The sequence below is a fragment of the Ambystoma mexicanum genome, chromosome 4q (assembly GCF_040938575.1).
Source record: "Ambystoma mexicanum isolate Mex_15411 chromosome 4q, UKY_AmexF1_1, whole genome shotgun sequence".
NCBI lineage: Eukaryota > Metazoa > Chordata > Amphibia > Caudata > Ambystomatidae > Ambystoma > Ambystoma mexicanum.
The window spans coordinates 1,185,965,857-1,185,987,056 of NC_090928.1; the positions used below are offsets into that span (position 1 = coordinate 1,185,965,857).

Below are 21,200 nucleotides of genomic sequence, written 5' to 3' on the forward strand. Positions count from 1 at the left end.
TCCTTTGCCCCCACCAAACCTGAACAGATTCGTGCCCTACTCCTCAAGGCTAAGCCTTTCTGTGGCCCCACTGTCCCTGCACATTTTACAGCACATAGCTCCCAGTGTTGCTAGACACCATGTTCCCCTCTTCAACTCCTCTCTTGACAATGCCACCTTTCCCTCATCCTATAAAACAGCTACTGCCATCCCTCTCCTTAAGAAATTTGGTCTAGATCCTAACTATCCTGACAACTTTCTCATTGTCTCTCTTCTACCACACTATTCCAAAATCCAAGTGTGAGTAGTATTCAGTTGACTCACTGAGTTCCTTGATACTCACAACCTCCAGGACCCCATTCAATATGGCTTTTGACATCAGCATTTTACCAAGGCAACTCTCCTCAATGTTAACAACTTCATCTCTTCCGCTCGTCATGCAAACCTTTAATCTATTCTCATTCTTCTTAACCTCTCTGCTGCCTTCAATACTATATAAAATTCTGACCTTCTCTCTATCCTATCTCTCATTGGTCAGAGAGAAGGTCCTTGCTTGGTTTGCTTCATATCTGCCCCCAGACACTTTCAGGTGTCCTGGAACAGCCTTACCTCCACATTCATCCCCCTTACTGTTGGAGTTCCCCAAGGGTCTGTCCTTGGCCCACTTCTCTTCACTCTCTGTTCTTCAGATCTTGGTGCCCTAATCTCATCTTATGGCTTTTCCTATCAACTCTTCACTGATGACACTCAGATCTTCTCCTTTCACTCCTTATCTGACAAGCTGTCAATTTCAAACTGTCTCTCTGCCATCAAATATCCAACTCCACTAAGACTGACGTTCTCTACTTCCCAACGAACATCTCTTCCTCTTCTCCCTTTTTTTCTCTTCTCTGCTCTGCAACTACTTCCAACTCTGCTTCTCCTCAAAACCTTGTCATCTTCTTCCCATCACACAATTTCTCAATCTTCATCTCCAAATCTGCTACTGCAGCCAGACTCAACCATCCTCAATATTAGAAAAATATTCTTCCTCCAAACTGATAAGCAGCTAATTTCCTCCTTAGTCTTTTTTAGATCTGACTTCTATGCCAGTCTACACTATGGCCTTCCTAACTATGCCTTTTCACCTCTGGGAAAAGTCCTCAACTCCACGGTACACACATTTTTCAACCTTTCTCACTTTACCTCTACCTCCTCTGCCCGTCGGCAGATTGGCTGGCTATCTATGAAAAAAAGGGCTAAGTCTTAGTTACTTACCAGTAACTGTATTTCTCCAGCATTGATATCTTTCATAGATTCAGATACTTGAATATTCCCTGTCGCCAGAATGGTAATCTTCGGTGATAAAATAATTATTAAAACAATTTTAATATACACACATTGCTACATAGAAATGCATGAACATCGTCCATTATGGCCTATGAGCCATTGTATTGTGTGGTCCCTCCACCTCACTTTGGCCCATTATGACCCCAACCAATGAGGTGGCAGGGCTTAAGCTCCACCCCCGGCAGCCATCTTCAGATTTTGAACCGTAATAATTACAGTATGATGAGTGTTGAGCGTAGGAGCAGCCTCTCAGGGGAGGCGGGTGGGCGCATGTGAATCTATGAAAGATACCAATGCTGGAGAAGTACTTCTCCAGCATTGGATCTTTCATAGATTCAGATGCTTGAATAGAATACCAAGCAGTTAAAAACATGGCACCATCATATACATATATGCATAATACAGAAAACATATCTGTGATCAAAACCTTTCCCATGCGGCAACACAACAGCACATACTCAGGGAAAGGTGGGAAAAGGAGGCTGGTCCTATCTTATGCAAAGAGATGGTGGAGCACTGCCTGTCCAACTGCAGTTTCTTTGTTGGCATCTTCAGCCCAGCAGTAGTGTTTAGCGAACGTGTGCAGAGTCCTCCACGTGGCGGATCTGCATATGTCCTTCAGGGCCACCCCTGCCTGGAATGCTGTTAATGCCGCTCTCTCTCTGGTGGAGTGCACTGAGGGTGGTTTGGGAAGGAGGTCGCCTTTCGCTTGATGGCTGTGCAAGAAGAAACCCAGCGCGCCAGACCTTGTTTGGAAATATGTTGGTCCTTTGTGTGGCCAGAGAAGGCGATGAACAGTCTATTTGAATAACGGAATTCTCTAGTTCTTTTTTTTTTCATAACAATCTTTTATTGAGTTTTACAGATAGACACGACATCAACAACATTACAATGATCATTAATTGCTTCAGGTCAAAAACGCAGATTCATATGAATGTCAAGGGAGAGTCTGATGGTAATCTGCACTCTATTTTCCGCGATCATGCTCATTCGTGGTGATTAGGTGGGGATCCATATATTGGGTGGCTTTGGCTTAAGTCTGTGGGTTAATAGAGTGGGCTGCTTTGTAGCCATCTAGTGAGTGGTGGCCTTCTAGTAAGCGCTGGGAATCTGGCTGCGTAGTCCATAAATGGATCCCAGGTGTTTACGGTCCTCTTGAAAGTGCCTGTTCGGATTTCAGTGACCTTTTCGGTGACCGCAATGTCCCAACACTTGGACCACCATGAAGCTACTGAGGATCTGTCTTCATTTTTCCATAACGGGGCCTTTGCAATTTTTGCTGCAAGGAGTAAGTGTGTACATAAATGGGGAACGTGCCCTGAGATTGGGAGTGCTGCCCCCCCCCCCCAGTTTCGCCCAGGAGAATAACTCCAGGATCCCAGGGTATGGATAGGCCGGTAATTTCCCTGATATGTTTTATCACCTCTCTCCAGTATGCCTCCGCCTTCGGGCAAGTCCATACCATATGAAATAGGGAGCCAGGGATGGGGCAGCCGCGCCAGCAGCAGTCGAGGATATTCGGGTTGGCCCTGTTGAGCTGGACTGGGGTCAAGTAATATCTGTAACAGAGCTTGTAGCCTCCCTCCCTGTTTGTAATGCATTGTGAACTCTTGTGCAATCTGGTCCTGATTTTTGCCCATTCTTCGACTTCTATTTCCCGGGCCAGGTTCTTCTCCCATTCGAGCATGTACCTTTCTTTTTTCGAGGGGTCAGCCCTATCTAGGAGACTGTACAGAGTGGAGGTTTTGCTTCTTTTCGTTGGAGTTGTGACAGAGATTTCCAGAGCTGTCAGCTCTCTGGCGCATCTCTTCCGGACCTCCCTGTGAGACAGCCAGTGCCGGATTTGGGTGTAATGGAATCTTTCCCGCTCACCCACCCCAAATTTTGATTCGCATCTTTCGAATGAGATGGAAGAACCCTCCTCCAAGAAGTCGCCTGTTTTTAATAGACCAACCTCCCTTCAAGGCTGAAAGCTGTTGGGGTGACAACCTGGTGAAAAATCTGGGTTGTTCCAGATGGGAGTTCGGGGACCTAGTGCGCCACGGATACCCCATTTCCGGGCTGCTGCCTTCCAGCATCGCACAATTGTGATTGTGGCGGAGAGGGAGCCACTATCTGCTTGCGATTTTATCTCTGGCAGGTGTCGGAGATCCGCGGGGTTGCCCGGGCACCAGGTCTCTTCGATCTGCGCCCATTTCGGTGTATCGGCTTCTTGCACCCAGGAGAATGCATGTGACAGCTGAGCCGCTGGGTATATCTAGCTATATCGGATACCCCCAGCCCTCCCTGAGCCTTACCCCGGGTCATTATTCGTTTGCCAATGCAAGGCTTCCCCCCACCCCCAGACAAATTCCTGAAATTTCTTTTGTATGTCCACTAGTACTGGGCCCGGGATACGGGTCAGTAATGCTGTACAGTAGTATATTCATCTAGGGATCAGATTCATTTTTATGGCGGTAATCCGCCCGAACCAGGAGATTTCTTGGGATAACCAGTTCTTTAGGTCCTTTTTAAAATCTTTAATCAATTGTGGGAGGTTGGCTGCGTACAGATGGGACGGGTCTTTAGTGATATATACCCCCAGCTATTCGATTGCGTCCTTTGCCCATGGGATTGGCATTAGGGGACTGAGGGTGTTTCTTTCCTGTTTAGAGATATTTATAGCCAGGGCTGACGACTTGTCTAGATTTATTCTGAACCCTGATAGGGCCCCAAACCCTTTAATCTCCTCCGATAAGGCCTCCAGGGATGACACCAGATTTGACGCTGTTATTAATAAGTCATCCTCGTATAATGCAATTTTATATTCGCGGTTTCCCACAGTAATCCCCTTTATCCTTGTGTTCTGTCTAATTTTTGCTGCAAAAGGCTCCATGGATAAAGCGAAAATCAAGGGAGAGAGTGGACATCCCTGCCTAGTGCCCCTTGATATATGTATTGCCTTGGATTTGATGCCATTAACCCTCAGTTGTGTAGTGGGAGTTTGGTAATTAGAAATTACCCATAAAATAAAGTTTGAGCGGAAGCCGAAGTGTTTCAAGATCGCCCAAAGGTACCTCCAATCCACCAAATCAAAGGCTTTATGAGCATCTAACGATATCACTGCCATTCTGTCCCCAGATCTATGGGCACTTTCGATGATGTCTATTGTACTCCGAATGTTATTGTGAGTCCCCCTCCCTGGTATAAAACCCGTCTGATCGCTGTCGATCAGGTTTGGCAGGACCGTACCCAGCCTGCCCACCAGAACTTTAGCAAAGATCTTACCATTGATGTTCATAAGCGCAATCGGGCGATAAGAGGTGGCCAGTTCGGGTGCTTTCCCGGGTTTGTGCAGCAGAACTGTTTGCGATTCCGCCATTGACCCGGTGACAGAGCCCGATGACAGAAAAGAATTGAATAGGGTCACCATCTGGGGAGCAAGGATTCTGGAGTATTTCTTGTAGAAGGCTGCGGATAAGCCATCTGCGCCAGGTGCAGTGGATTTAAGAGATTTGATGGTTTCAATTATTTCCTCGGCCAAGATGGGTGATCCGAGGTGATCAAGCTGAATCGAATTCTGAGTCGGTACGGAACGCAAATACACTGGCAGGTTATCTAATACTGTTGGTGTCCCTTTCATAATGTCTGAGTGATACCTCGAAGAATTCCCTAGTTCTTTGCAAATAAAACTTTTATACTCTTGCAATGTCCAGAGAATACAATGTTTGTTCAGCTTCCGAAGATTGATTCTGGAAGAAAGTTGGCAGGATAATGCGTTCAGTGAGCGTCATTTCTGATACTACCTTCGGAAGGAACTTAGGGTGTGGTCTTAAAATGACACAGTCCTTATGGAACAACGTGAAGGGGGGTTCAGAAGATAAGGCTTGTAACTCACTGATCCTCCTGGCCGAAGTGATGGCTATAAAGAAAGCCGTTTTCCATGACAAGAATTTTATGTTGCACCTGTGGTTGGGCTCGTAAGGAGGCCCCATGAGGGCTGTTGGCAAAGTGTTAAAACTCCAGGTTAGAACCGGCATGGGCGTAGGCGTGAATGTAAGGAAAAGCCCTTTAAGGAAGACCTTGACGGCCTTGACGGCCGGAAGGGAGAGTAAGGACTGCGTCTCCAGGGCTGTTGTCTATGCAGGGCTGACAGGTGGACCTTGATCGAAGACAGTGAAAGACCTGCTTTGGCTAAGTGTAATAAATAATAAATAAGGAAGTAATAAATAAGGAAGTACTTGCTCCACCGAAGCGGTGAGAGGATTAATAGCATACATCTCACACCACTTGGAAAAGAGAGTCCATTTCCTAGTGTAGGTGATGCGTGTAGCAGCCCTTGAGGTCCTGATTATATCCCAGCATTCCGCAGGCAGAATGAGATTCATCAGCTTACGCTGCTCAGGAACCAGGCCTTGAGAGACAGGCTCGCTGGATCGTGATGGAAGACCTTGCGGTTCTATTGGTCAATAGACACATAGGGACAGGTGCTGTAGGGTCGAGTACCAGACCTGCCGCGCACAGTCCGGTGCGAATTAGGATCATAGAAGACTTCTTCTTTTTCAGTCTGCGTAGTATCATCGAAATGAGGTGAAAGGGGGGAAAGGCATATAGGAATTTCCCCGTCCAATCCACAGAGAACGTGTCTCCTACTGACTGACTGTCTGGGTACCTGGAGGCGAACATTTTGCATTTCTTGTTGGCCCTGATGGCAAAAAGATCGAGATGTGGATGCCCCATAAGGCGAAGATTTGTTGGGCTTCCATCTTGTTCAGCTCCCACTCGTGAGAAGATGTGTAGTCCCTGCTCAGTTTGTCCGCTAGGACATTGTCCACTCCCGGAAGGTATTTTACCTTGATTTGGACTCTGTGATGCAAGGCCCATGCCCATCAACTAGTTGAGCTTCTTGAGATAAGATCTCTGACCTCGTGCCTTGCTTGTTTGTGTAGTGCATGGAGATCGTGTTGTCTGTCTGTACAGTGAGTACTTGCCCCGCTACTACCGGAAGGAAAGCTTTCAGTGCCCTCCCTATGGCCCTGAGTTCCAACACACTGATGTGGAGTTGGGACTCCTGGGGTGACCGGGAGCCCTTGGTTTGTAGGTCTGCAAGGTGAGCGCCCGAGCCCGAAAGAGAGGCGTCCGTCCTCAAGAAAAGGGTCAACGTTGGTGCCTGAAACAACATTCCTTGTAAGAGGTTCTGCGGACCGTTCCACCATCGAAGAGCCTTGTACAGCGTCGTTGGCATCTGGACGATGTCCTCTCACGAGCCAAGAGCTTGTTTCCATTGGTGGGCCAATGCCTCCTGAACAGGGCTCATGAGAAGCCTGCAATTTGGTATGAGGAATATATATGAGGACATCATGCCCAGGAGGATTTGTAAGAGAGCACCAATGTCGTTAATCTCCCTAAGAACCACGAGATCAAGCAGAGAATTGCTGATGCTCTTTCTGACAACGGCCTCACTCTGGGAATGTTGGTGTCGAGCTCGGCTCCCAGGAAAGTAACCGTTTTGCTGGGAACTGGGCAGGACTTCACATTGTTTATGGCGAAACCTAGAAGATTTGTTGTCTTTGAAACTGCCAAGCGTGCGCTTGAGGCGGAACTTGCTCTTATCAACCAGTCGTCCATATATGGAAAGACTTCTGTTCCTGACCTCCTGATTTTCGCAGCCACTGGTGATAGGCATTTTGTAAACACTCTCGGTGCTGATCTCAGACGGAACGGGAGCACTTGAAATTGAAAATGAAAATTGGGCACCGTGAATCTGAGGAATTTTCTGTGTGCTGGGTTGATTGGTACGTGGAGGTATGCATCCTCCAAGTCTAGAGTGGCCAAGAAATCGTGCCTGTTTAGTCAAGGGAGCACTCCTTGCAAAGTTATCATCTTGAATTTGATGCACTTGATATATTTGTTTAGCACTCTCAGGTCCAAGATGGGTCGCCATTGACCATTTTTCTTTTTGATGAGGAAGAAACGGGAGTAGAAACCCTTCCCCCTTAGAGAGTAAGGTACTGGCTCTATTGCTGCTTTGTGCAACAGTTTCCGGAATTTCGGATATGACTTGCTTCAACATATGCACCTTGCCCGGAGTCGGGGGAAAAGAAGGTGGCTGGTTTAGAAATTCTAATGTATGTACCTTGCAGACCACCTGTAACACCCATTCGTCTGATGTTATTGACTTCCAGTGCTGAAAGAACTGGCTCACTCTTCCCCCCAACGGGGTGTGACGTGAGGGGGGGAGGAGCTGGACGGTCAGTTTTATTTGCTCTGCGACTTCCCTTGAGCAGAGCCCCGCCTCCCTCTCTGGGCATACTTGTTGGAAGATTGGTATTTGGTGTCCTGGTATGAACTACCTTGTGACTTCTGGCCGTAGGAAGGGCGGTTAAAACCTCTTTACTTCGAGGCTGAACCCCGAAAAGGACGAAAACGACCGGCGATCCTTGTCTTTGTTTTTAAAGGAGCTGATGGCACGTGCCATGTCCGTGTCCATTTTGATTCCTTTGAGGTGGTCATCGACCTTTTTCCCAAAGAGTTCTTGACCATCAAAGGGAATTCCAATATCTGCGCTTGGACCTCAGGCCTGAAATTGGTAGCCTTCATCCAACCCTGTCTTCTCAGCACCATGCCGTGGGCCATTTGCCGGAAACCTGACTCCGCCACATCGACTGCAGCGTCAATCATGTGATCCGAAGCTGCTTCCCCATCAGCGATAATCAACCTGGCTTCCTCATAGAGTCCTACAGGTCGCTGTTTGGCAAGCTTGGACATGCAGGGCCAAAGCTTGCGGTCGAATCTCGCCGTCCTGGCCAGTACGTTGCCCGCTCTGATGGTAAGTAATGCTGATGCGGACACTTTCCCGCCCTTAGCCTCTAGCTTGCGACCATCCTTGTCAGGTCGGGCTGATAGAGGTGATGCTGGATTGGTCAACTTTGTACTAGCTGCTACTGTGATGACCGAATCCGGTTTTGTATGACCTCGTAGACAATGAGACTCCGGAGCCTTGTATTTTTTCTCTGGCCTGGAAACTAGAGCCTGAGTGGATAAAGGTGTGGCCAATATCTTGGAACTGGACTCCCAAATGGGGTTGAGGAGAGGAATGGTAGTAACAGCTCTCTTACGTTTGTCCCTGTGCTCATAGAGCACCGACTTCTTCTCCTCCGATGTGACCTGTAACTGAAACAATTCTGCGGCTTTGCCGATGATAGTATGAAAAGAGACTAGATCATCCGGAGGTGAAGAGCCACCTGCCGAATCTTTCTTTCTAGGCTTTTCGACAATGTAATCGTCCCATTCACTAGTATCCGGCTCTAGCGTGACCTCGTCTTTTTATGGTTCAGAAAATTCTCTGAAATGATCTTCTTGCCAGTCTGAGACCGAAACAGAGTATGGTACAATCGTTGGATCTCTAGTTGGAGACCTTGACCTGTGTGACGATGCTGGAGAAGGGACCCTTGTCGGTGAAGCACTGAGTGCCTGCTCCTAGACATGCATGGTGGCTCAGGTGAACGTACCCTTTTCTGTGGCCTACTCCTGGAAGGCGAATGTCTTAGCGTGCTTTGTCGAGGTGAAAAATCTCTCTGAAGGAGGTTAGGTTCCCTCGGCACAGCTGACTTGCTTTTTTCATTTTGACGTCTGTTGAACTCCTCAATGATCCTTTGCATTGATAACATGAGCACAGGATCATAAGGATCAGCAAGCACCTCTGTAGTAGGTTGCCAAGGAGGACTGTGTTTGTTAGGTGTAAGACAATGCTGTTCCTCAACAAACTCAGTGTCTGAAAACTCCTCCTGCAGGATTACGTCAGGTAGCTCTGGCATTTCTCCTAAGGGAGATAATTGTGTTCCCTGTGGTTCAAGAGTGTCCACAAACCGAGGCGGCGCTTCTATAGACTCAGGAAGACTGTCTTCATTGGCTGGCGTAACAGTGGCATCAGCGAGGGCCGTTTTGGGCCCTAATTCTTCCGTCGGTAAAGAAGCTTGCGGTACCGTCGATGGAGCCATGGTCAAAGATTTCGTCGACGATGGCTTCGTCGACGGCGGGTCCGTGGACGAAGATTTCATGGACGGTGGCTTGCCTTTATCCGTCGACGAGTGTGTGGAAGAAGATTTTGTGGACGGTAACTTATCCGTTGACGAGTGCTTCATGGACGAATGTTTCATGGACGAGTGCTTCATGGACGAATGATGAGCTTCCTTCGTCGACGATTGCTTCATGGATGACAAACTCGCTGACAAGGACTAAGGACTTAGTCATGGATGATGCGGTTTGTCGCGTGGTGGTCGTCGATGAGGGTGTCGTTGACAGCTTGGTGGACGACGGGCCTCTACCTTTACTGCCGCTCGTAGACGGCCTCTCTGTGGACGACTGCCCCCCTGTTTTTTTGCAAACTCCTCCTTACCTTTGGAGGTAGTTTTTGCCGTAGAATGCTTCATCCTATGGCTTGTAGACTCCTGGGGAGGTAGGAAAGGTATCATTTCCAGCTTCTCTTGCTCTTGGGAGTGGGAGAGGAGCTCCTTTCCACTGAAGAGCCCTTCTTTTAGAAGTTTGCTTCTCAGATGATTTGCTGGAGTGAACAGGGGCTGTCTTCGCAGATTCCTCGTCAGAAGAAAGCCCCTTGGCTTCCAAACGCAGGAGAAGTCTTCTTGTAGGGTCTTAGTTGAAAAAGACTTGCAAATGTGATGTGCATTCCCTGAACAGGGAAGGCTTCTTGGTAGTCTGAAGGTCATCCATCTGAAGAGAAAGTTCATTTGATGAATTCAGGGTCAAACAAAGTTTTTTTGGAGCCCCAAAAACCACTGGAGAGTATATTAAAATATGACCTACTGTGAAACTTGAAGAAAAAATTTGAAAACGCTCAGAGAGCTTGAGGATTCCCTGTGTCAATTAGACTGCGGGGAAAAATCTGAAGATGGCTGCCGGGGGCGGCGCTTAAGCCCTGCCACCTCATTGGTTTGGGTCATAAAGGAGCAAAGTGAGGTGGAGGAGCCTATGAGCCATTCTATACACAATAGAATGGCTCATAGGCCATAATGGACTATGTTCATGCATTTCTATGTACCAATGTGTGTATATTAAAAAAAAATTAATAATTATTTTATCACCGAGGATTCCCAGTCTGACAACAGGGAATACTCAAGCATCTGAATCTATGAAACATCCAATGCTGGAGAAGTAAAAAATTCTTCCCTACATCTTCAAAAATATCCATGGACTCGCCAACAGAACCAATCTGCTCATCTCATTCCCTACTCTCCTCCTCACTTGTTACGATCATCCTCGGCTCACTTCCTTGCCACCACTAGAGTCACATGTGCTCCCTTTGGCTTCCACTCTCTATCCATGCTCCCCTACTCTGGAATGTTCTTCCTGTCCCTCTCTATAGTACTCCAACTCTACCACTATTGAAAACCAACCTCAAAACCTTCCTTCCCTCTGAAGAACCTGTTTCCAAGCACTCTATGCTACTGCATCACCTTGTTTGCCTCTCTCCCTACCATTCACAGACAACCCTACAGCACTTTTCCATCACCCCTCAATCTTTAATTGCATACTTCCTCCACCATCCAGTTCGTATGTCATTCTGTCTTGTTCTCATGCCTGGTTTATATCCCCACCTTCCCCTGCAACATCTGGTCTTTAAGTCCCATTGTCTCACTCCATTGTAAAGGACCTTGTCCTCTCTGCAGTTATCATTATTAATGATACACGTTGTATGTGTTTGTACCAAAAATGTATGGATTTCCTTGTAATTTTTATGAAATAACCAAACATCACTGTGTTGAAAGACCCATGAAAGGTGTGTGCCAGCCTCCCCCGTGTTGGAGCCTAAGAAAAGTCTCTGAGACCCGGGAGTGGTGCTCACAGCTTCTGAGAGCCAAGACCGCCAGGACTCCAACCATTTTGCTGTCGAACTGCTTCGAACTGTGATTCAACTGTGTTCTTTTGGCACTCGCTGAACTTTGTACCGCTGTCCTGCACATTCAAACCCATTTGTTGCCGCACTGTGCCATCTGAAAGCGCATCATTGCCTCGGCTCAAACAAAGAAATACTGCAGCATCTACTCTGCTTGAACTGCTGTTCAAACCTCTAGCTTCTTTATCAATGTACGAGTCACCAGTCGAACTGACCCTAGTGTTCTTATCGAACTGCGTTCTTTGAGCTCCTGTATTGAACCGACTCGCCCACGCATTCTGTCCTCAGCCAGTCTACCGTCTAACCTTGACTACCGAATCGAACCTGATGACCTCCACGGTCTGCACCACTTGAGTAACGTTTCTGACCGTAGCCTTCTTCAGTTCAACCCTGCTTCGACATCTGCTTGCCATTGTACAGCTGTGACTGCCGCATTTCACACTGCTGAACAGCACTGAGAAGCCTTGTTCGACGTTGTCAAACCACAAAGAAACTGCTGTTGTATTATTGGCTGATATCTGCCCCCCCCATGTCCATTTTGGCCCATAGAACTAGAAAGGCCACATTAATCCCTTTTGCAACTTAACAACATATCATTTGAACATTGTAGTTTTTATTGCCTTTTCTCTCCTTGTCTCATTACTCATAGTTCTGTATCTTGAAATCTTGCTATTTAGCATATTCTGATTTCTTTCTAAAGGGGTGGGTTTTTGCAGTGTTTTGTGGTTAGTTATTAAAGTGTAAATATATATTTTCATAGAATCTTGATTGGACATTCCTTTATTTTGGACTGTTATACTTTGCTGTTTGGGTTGCTACTGAGCCAAATTAATACCCCTCTTGAGAGTGTAGTCTTCCATCGGGCCACATCACCACAAACTGCAAAGAAGGTATATCTCTTAAGTGTGCCTGTTTTGTCTTTATGATTATGTTGGCTCCTGGTATGTAGAAGTGTGGGGGCTGAGTATGTGCGTTAGCCTCTGCTCATTCATGTACTTGTGCAGGGTAGAGGTCAATTCCTCACAGTTACCAAATGGGAGAAAATCTGCAGAACGTCCTGGTAGAGCTCGCACTGATTGGAGGCCGAAGTCTGTCAGCGCAAGGCATCTGCTGTGACATTTTTATTTGCGGCAAGAGGGGAAGCTGTCAGAGAGATGCTGTTCTCTAGAGCCTAGACCACAGTCGCATTGCTTGTCTGCAAATTGTCAAGGACTCCACAGCATCTAACCTGTTGACTTAGTGCATAGTCACTGTGCTACAGTGTTGTTCCTCAAAACTAGCACACATTCTGCTTTTCACAGGGGGAAGGAAGGCAACCAGGGCCAGTGTGAATGCCCTCAACTCCAGCAAGTCGATGTGCTGCAGACTATAGTCTGCTCACCATTAGATATGACAGGTGAGCACTTTAGCAGTCAGAGAAGCATCAGTGACAACCCGTCACCAGAAGCCAAGGGTTTGTAAAGCAATTCACCTTTCAGCAGGTTGTCTTTCAGGGACCGCCATGAAAGTTCTCGAGCAACACAGCAAATGCCTGCATAAGATCTAACATGTGGCCCCGACACTGTGACCACCAGCAACTCAAAAACAACTGAAGTGACCGCATTCAGAGCCGGACCTCCAACACAACCAGGATGCAGCAGGCATGAGACCCAGCAATCGCAGAAAGGCTGAGGCAGGAACTTGTCCAGAAGATTGAAGGACACAAATCATCAGATAGATGTTTGCTACTCAGTCTTCGGGTGGAAAGGTTGTGCCCAAGTGAGTATCCAAGACTGCCCCAATAAATCGGCAGGACTGGCACAGCAAAACGTGTGACTTTTTGAAATTCTGGGAAAATCATAAGCTGTGTAATAAACTGCAGATTCGGAACATATGTGCTGACGGATAGTCTGAGAAGTGAGCCCGGACAAATTGGTTAATGTTTTTCTATGCAAATCTCAAAAGAAAATAGAATATATTCACTCAACATGACATATATTGGGTCATGCAATAGTGGTCTCACGCCAAAGATGTAAAAGGATGTAATATTTCATCAATTAATTCACTTTGAAATGTCACATTTTATAGAATTGTAGACTTCTGAATACCAAAATATCCATGCGATCAGAATAGGAAATACAAATGCTGTAACACTCTAATCTATAGCAAATATATGTTTTCTATAGTGCTAACACACTGTGTGTACAGTACCTGGGCTTGAAATTCAGTAAGAAAGGGCAATAGTTGAAATCCTGCCTCGAATATTTGATAAAACGCTGTTCTGATTATATTATTTAATGAAGACTGTTGTATATGTAGCAAATCTCCTAGCCATAGTTCAACAGGTCCCTTTGCCATCACTAGAGCTTCCAGCTGGAAAAAAACATTTTGGAAAAAGTGTTAAGCTTAAGGTTATTTGAAAATGAACATCACATAGTTGCATTTGTTAGGGTCACATATGTTAATAGAAAATAACAATACTAATTGGCTTTTAGTGAAATTCTTTACCCCAGAGCTTTATAGCCCAACTAGCCTACACCATATTGAATCATTTTCCATGCAGTGGTGTTGAAATAGTTTTCCAATTGGGTGTGTTGGCTATTTGTATCACGTCAGCTAGATCTCAATGATTGTGTGGCCTTGTATTACTGAAGAAGTATTGAAAGACCAAACGCCTTTTGTGTATTGAGGCCTCCACTGGAGACAGATGTGAAAAACATGGCAATTTTCAAATATATATGTGTATAGCTGGGTACAGCCATTTAGAGAACAGAGTCTCAATCGAAATGTCAACCTACTCCTGTGAAATCACTAGAAACACCAAATGGAAAGTTGAGTGAATGGACTTAATGGCTTTATGTAAGGTAAGGTATGTTTCAAAGACAAATCATAGGGTTGTTTTGAATTAATTTAATAATTTACAATTTCCTAAAGTGTACTCGATTCATTAGTCCCCTGATTGGCAAACAATGTTTATACTCAAACATGTTTTCTTATTTCCAAAGCCTGAATGCAAGGCAGGAAAATGTTGATGTAAAAGTAATTGGGTCTCATTATAAGTATGTTGGTCCGGAATTAATGTGTTATTCCGGCACCCCCACCCTAATTCCCCCCATGGAGTCTTGGAATGAGGAATTCCAGCACTTACTTCCACTTGTATTCTGCCGGTAAACCAAGTGTCAGTAATGGTATTACCTTTCTGGTGGTATCCCACCGGATTTACTGGCAGGATACCACCGGACCCATTGTGTCCACATGAAACGTCCCTATCCCCCTTCCCTGCTGCCCTTCCTCCCCCACCAATGGCTGGCAAAGGCAATGCATATTAAAAATACTGTGTTATAAAATAATTACTTAACTCTGTAATGTTCTTTCTGATTTATATTTCTTGCATGGATTGCTCATCTATAATATCCTATTCACATCGCAGCTGTTCTTCATCTCCCTCCGATCTCCCTATCTCCTCCCATGCTCGCAATCTAGGCATTCTATTTGACTCCTCTCTCTCCTTCTCGCAACACATTTCACTCACTTCCCGCAACTGCCGATACCACCTCTACAATATTTGCAAAATCCGCTCCTCTCTCACATTCCATGCTACCAAACTACTAATTTCCTCGCTCATTTTTTCCTGCCTCTTCTACTGCTCCTCTCTATCCTTCGGATTTCCCTCTTCTCAGCTTGCCCGTCTTAAATCCATACACCACTCTGCCATAGGTACCCTTTGTCTCCCTACCTCCCGCGACTCCATCTCCTCTTCGCTCTCTCACCTTGGCTGGCTACCTTTCCACCTACAACTAAAATTCCACTTTCTCTGCCTTGTTTTCAAATCCCTCCATGGTCTTGCTCTTCCTTATCTCTCCTCCCTTCTCTCCTTGTACTCTCCCTCTCACTCCCTTTGTTCCGCTGATCACTTCCTTCTCACTGTACCTCATTCCCCCTGTGCTTCCTCCCGGTTCCGCTCGTACCACCTTCTTGGTCCACTGGAACTCTCTCTCCCTCCCAATCCGCTCTTCCTCTACCTTCACCTCATTTCGCACTTCCCTTAAATCGCTCCTTCTCCATTCCCCACCTTGAAGCCGCCCTACCCTCTCCATTCCCCCCCATTTCTCCCCTCTTTTAATTCCTCTCTCCCCTCTCCCATTACATTCTTTCTCCCCTTTCTTCTACACTTATTCTATCCTTCTCCTGCCCCCTCAACACTCCTATCCCCACTCCTCTCCCCCCCTCTCAGTTAATTGCTCCTTGCACTGTTTTTTAGAATGATTCAAGTTGTATTCTTGCTCACAATGTTAATTGTTGATAATTCTCTGTATTTGTTGTTCCATTGTACAGCGCCTTGGTGTAAGACGCTCAATAAATAAATAAATCAAATCAAAATCAAATCAAATTTTCAGAAACATTTCTGCTGCTAGGGGGTGCAGCGTCGGCTCCTTCCAAAGCCTCTACACGCCCTGCACCGGACATGATGTTGTGCCCAGTATATATGGAGGCGTTGTGACCTCACTTCCACGCTTTTTCCCTAGCACTCTGATGCTGAGGGGCAGCGGGTACAATGACGTACTTACTAGTTATCCAACAAGGGGGAGCAGATATGGAGGGCGATGAAGAATCTGTGGGCGAAACATCCATCAAAAAGAATATTACTGAGAGTAAGTAATATGTTCTTTAAACAGATTCCTTCCTTTCAAGAAATCCTCATCTATGATAAACTCCCAAAGAAGTACGAAAATCTGGAGGAGGGAGAAGAACAAAAACACCAACGAAACCAGAATATTTGGGAGGACTGCCAAACCAATGTGGGCACCCTTATCTGAAAGGCAATCCAAGAAGTAATGCTAAACAAACATATGCAGAGACACCCTTGTTGCCACCTGGCAGATGTCCAGGGCAGAGACTCCCCTCTGCAGGGCAGAGGTGGCTGTCACTCCTCAGGTAGGCTCTGAAACCCTGTTTAATCGCATCCCTGTCAGCATGAGCACCAACATAACCAATGAAAAGCTGGTTGTCATTCCTAGCCTCTTTACGAGAGACACAGTAGTTGGGGGCCCACACCGGGTCCAGTCGATGGAATTGTTCTTCTACCTTGGAAGGATGAGACAGAGAAAAAAAAAACACCGGAAGATGAATCTTCTGAGAGAGTTGAACATCTGAGACCACTTTTAGAAGAAAAGAGGGCCTCACTCTCAAAGCCTCACTCTCAAAGTCACCTTCACCTTGGAGAAAACCAAGTAGGGAGGTTTAAAAAATAACACCTGAAGCTCACTCAACCATTTTGCTCAAATGATGACAACCAGGAAAATCACCTTAAGGGAGCGCAAACTAATAGAACAGGAATGGAGGGGTTCAAACCGAGATCCCATAAGGAAAGTCAAAATCAAATTTATATTCCACGCTGGGACAAGAAACTGGCGTGGAGGAAACTGGTCATCTGCAGGCATAAACAGTCTTTGTGGCGCGAGTCTCCGAGCTGAAAGGAGCACATCAAGGACATCAAGGGACAAGTCCCACTTCTTGTATCCCATCCTCTCAGTAGCCAAACATGAAGGCTCAGGGAGCTGAGCTTCAGTTGGAAAACCTGTCCCTATGATTGTGAGAGCAAGTCAATTCTCCTCAGAAGGCACCAGGAGGGCAGATGGACATGTCCAGCATTTCTGGACACCACATTCTCCAGTCCCAGTTTGCAGAGATCAGGATCAATGTGACTCCAAACAGGTGCAATCTCCTTAGAACCAGCAGAATGACAGGGATTGGTGGAAAAAGCATAGAGGAGGTTGAAAAACCACCCAACAGTCAGTCCGTCCCGCAGAGTTCCCTGCCAAGCATAACAACTTGCACTTACTGTTCAACCTGTAAGTGAAGAAGTGCACTTGAGGAGTTCTCAAAAAGGAAAAGATCTCCTTCAGAACATCCTGGCAGAGCTCCCATTTGTGGGAAGCCGGAGTTTGTATGCTCAAGGCATCCAGACACTCTCTCTTCTGGCTATATGGGCTGCCCTCAGATAGACACTGTTGCCCAGAGTCCAAATCCACAGTAACATTGCTTCTCTGCAAAGAGGCAACAACGCCACACTACCTTGCTTGTTGAGGTAATGCATGGGTACTGTGTTGGCAAATAGAGCACGGGCAATTCTCAGTCGCACTGCACCCAAGAGTGCAATATAGGCATGTGTTGCAAGTAATTGAAGAGAGATGTGGTTATAAATCCGATGGATTTATTTGCAAAGTAGCCTGACACGTGTTTCGAGTCTAAACCGACTCTACATCCGAGGCTGTAAATGGGAGATGGGACCTAAGATAAATTGAATGAAGGACAGTGCTAGAAAACTCTCTCACGGCTTTGCAATTGTGGTAATTTCAGCACAGCAGGAAAAGCCAAAGTGATGTGAAAGGAAGCAGCCCCATCGGATTTATAACCACATCTCTCTTCAATTACTTGCAACACATGCCGATATTGCACTCTTGGGCGCAGTGTGACTGAGAATTGCCCGTGCTCTAATTGTTTCTGCAACAGTGGGTTGTACTTGGCAGTACTCCCACACCTCTCAGGCACCTGCAGCCTTTGTGCACTCTTGATATTTATTCATACAAGCGCTGTGGTTTTGTGACTTTTTCTGCCAAACCTGGGTACTGTGTTGCCCTTCAGGATTAGGATAGCCCTAGGTTTCACCTAGGGGAGAAAGGTAATCGGGCCCTGTCTGATTGCCCTCAGCTCAAGCAAGTTGAATGTGATCCCGAGACTCAGTGGCAGACCACAGTCTGCTCATTGTCAAGTCTGACATGTGAACACCCCAAACAGTCAGAGATGTGTCCATGACCACTGTCACCTGGGGCCAAGGTTTATGAAACAAGTTGTTTTGCATGACCCACCACGCAAGATCCTGAGCCACCTGGTCTGAGACCCATAAAAAGTCTGAGGGATGGCCCTGCAGCTGTGACCTTTGGCAACAAAGAGGCAGTCTCGCCTCCGGTACTACTAAGCTGCAGGAGGCCATGAAGCTCAGAAGGCGCAGAAAGGCGGGATTGGAGGACATTGACCATCTGAAATATGTTTGCCACTTGGTCCCTGGGTGGGAACACCCTGCCCAGGCAAGTGTCAAAGACTGATCTGATCAATTGAAGAGACTGCGAAGGTGAGTCACGAGACCTTTTGAAGTTCAAGGAAAAGCCCAAGCTGTGCCATAAAGTGCTTTTGTCGAAAGGATTATCTGCCACTAGATCTGAGGACAGGCTCGGACGAGCCAGTCATCCAAGCAGGGGAAAGACATGAATGCCCTCCCTTCTGAAGTGAGGCGTCACCACTGCCAGCAGCTTGGTGAAAACCCTGGGAGCCGAAGAAAGGCCAAGCGGCAGGACTTTGAACTGGTAGTGATGTTTGCCCACTACAAATCTTAGGTACTTCATGTGTTTCCAATGAATCAGCACCTGGAAGTGGGTATTCTGATGATCCAATGATATCAACCAGTCCTGCAGATCGAGGGCTTGCAGGATCTGGGCTAGTGTACCCATCTTTAACTCGTCCTTGTGCAGGAACAAATTCAACAGCCTCAGATCCAGTATGGGATGCAAGCCCATGTCCTTCTTCGGCACCAGAAAATAGGTGGAGTACCAACCCTTGCCTCGTTCCGAGTGTAGTACCCCTTCTATCGCGAGCTCCTCAAAGAGGATGAGATCTGGAGGCAAGGTGCTTATGTAAGGGCCATGGTCCAGAGGACGCTGCATGAAAGGGAGACAGTAACCCTGTTGAATGACTATTACTTTTTTCACACTTTGGGTTTCTGCTTTATGCCAATAGGCCCTACCCACAATAAAGGTAGGACTATTGATGGGATCTTTCTAGGAACATCTCTGCCAAGAACCCCTCCCTATTGAGCCTAACATGGTCAGACCATAACTTCAATGTACTGTGCGAAACCAAAGGTGGCCAGGGCACGGCCATCACCTTTTGATCCAGACCCTGGGGGTGGACCAGTGCGGGAGCATCACCTGGGTGGGGGATATTCAGGAAGTGGGGGTGAGGCAACCAATGGTGAGATGCAGTATTCCCCACTTTCCTGTGCATATTCGCCATCCTATTTTATAGGATTCTCCCACGTCCCCCGCCTCCCTTCTACACAAACACTGGGCTGAGGAAGAGGATGACTGTGAGTAAAGAGGCTAACACTTACATATCTCATTGGACATGTCCCATTGTTAGGCAGAATCATGTGCAGTACCCTTTGCGAACACCACACACGATTAAGATTACAAGTGCAAGTACAAATTGACCTTTGGTACAAGCCTGTACTACACAGTAAAGTGGTAGCGATGGCTGAGCAGCCAGACTTATCTCAAGAGTAAAGTGAGCAACAATTAAAAGGTGCGCTCCTTAAAACCCAAACAGGGTCCGAGCCTCCTGGCTATCCGGTTCACTGCAGTGATGTACAGCAAATTCGACCAGGGGAGGGAGACCTTACTTGGTGTTTGGCAAACTGGTTGGTCCCAGCAGCTTACGGGATGAAGATTCCTTGCAGATTTTCTCTGTCGCCGAAGTTTGGAGATTCAGACCCGCAACAGGGCTTCACCAGGGGATTCAGTTGTGGTAATGGTCCTCTTCTTTCAGCTTCTCTTCGGTTCTCGTGATCCAGTGGCGACTCTGCCTTCCTAGACCCAGAGACCTGCTTTTTATGCAGTTTTCCCCCATTCACACAGCCTGGCTGTCAATCACACAGCAGGGTGGCTGTCCTGACGGGACAGTCGCCACAGCCAATCATACAGAGTGCGACATGGGTCTCCAAGGAGACCCTGTGCAGGAAGTCTCAAACCCCTCCCTCACATCCTGTCCCCCTCAGACATTCAGGCACCCAAGGAGGGCTTCTCTGCAGAAGCCCACCAAAGGACGGCGAACAAAGGAACCAAACCTAGTTTGGCGCGCAGAGTAAAACACGAGAAAGACTTTTACAAAAAGAAATGGCGAATAAACCCAGCCGGAACCAAATAAAAGTAAATGGGGTCCAGCAGATTTAAGTTCGAGGCCTAAAACAGTACCGAGGCTATTAAAGTAAACCGCGGTAGAAAAAATATGGTATATAACACTTCCATCAGCCAAATCTTAAAGAAAGGGGAACGAAATAATGTTCCATGAGAGACAGACAAAAACGGATAACTAAACCTTTTCCAGAACTCTATGTAAGATAGTTTGTACTGGGTCTGTGAATTTAAAAAGACTAATAAAGTCAATGGCAACTTTACATGTTCTGGGAGACAGTAGTCACTCCCAGAAAATGGAGTTTGAAGTGGGAAATGTGAAAAAGACAACCCTGTGCCACTGCACTGAGGGTGCTGTGTAACACACGGTAAAAAGATGATACCTATGGAGTAGGTGAGGCTCCACAATCTATGAACACAAACATGTTAAACACACACAGCAAAACACATGTAAGAGTGGGAAAAAAGGGTCACACTCTTACCAGGTGAAAAAAATAAATCGTAGAAATCCAGGAAAGCTGCTGAGGGATTCAGTAGGTAAGGGAAAATAGACATTCTGGAGAATTCTCCGTAACACCCGTTAATTAAATGAAGCAAAGTCAGGCCCTTGACCTTAAACACATACCCATTAGCTCCCCCTACACAGATAAAAGGCGGAACATAGAGACACACTCTGAGCAAGGTGAGACACGAGAAGAAGCAGATCTTCGGGTTCAAAGACGAACCTACTGGAGCAGGATGACCAATCGAGGGACCAGAGTGAAGTGTAGGGAAACCCTGAAGATCCCTGAAGTAGGTCATTGCCTCTCGGAAACCGTGAATGATACGTGGAGAAAGCCAAATCCCAGACAGAAAGAAACCTGCATTGTGTTGCAAGGACACCAGTGACCCTCCCGGATGAACGACAGAGTTGGGGAGGCGAGGCCAAGCCTGTGGTATCAACTTTGACTCATGAATCAAAGCTGCAAAGACCAGAAAGGAATGCACACAATAGGTGATTTAGCGAAAGACATGAAAGGCCGGTTTGTGCCAAGGAAAGATTGAAGCCGCAACAG

The 21,200-nt window shown here is 46.6% G+C and overlaps 1 protein-coding gene across 1 annotated transcript in view; it reads right to left on the bottom strand.

Annotated features, from left to right (window-relative positions):
- Positions 1-21,200, bottom strand: part of DNAH8 (dynein axonemal heavy chain 8) — an 8,835,797-nt gene that overhangs the window by 3,998,880 nt on the left and 4,815,717 nt on the right. The window contains exon 41 of the mRNA XM_069608756.1: positions 13,391-13,552. Within this exon, the coding sequence (XP_069464857.1) occupies positions 13,391-13,552 (162 nt within the window). The remainder of the gene's footprint in view (positions 1-13,390; positions 13,553-21,200) is intronic.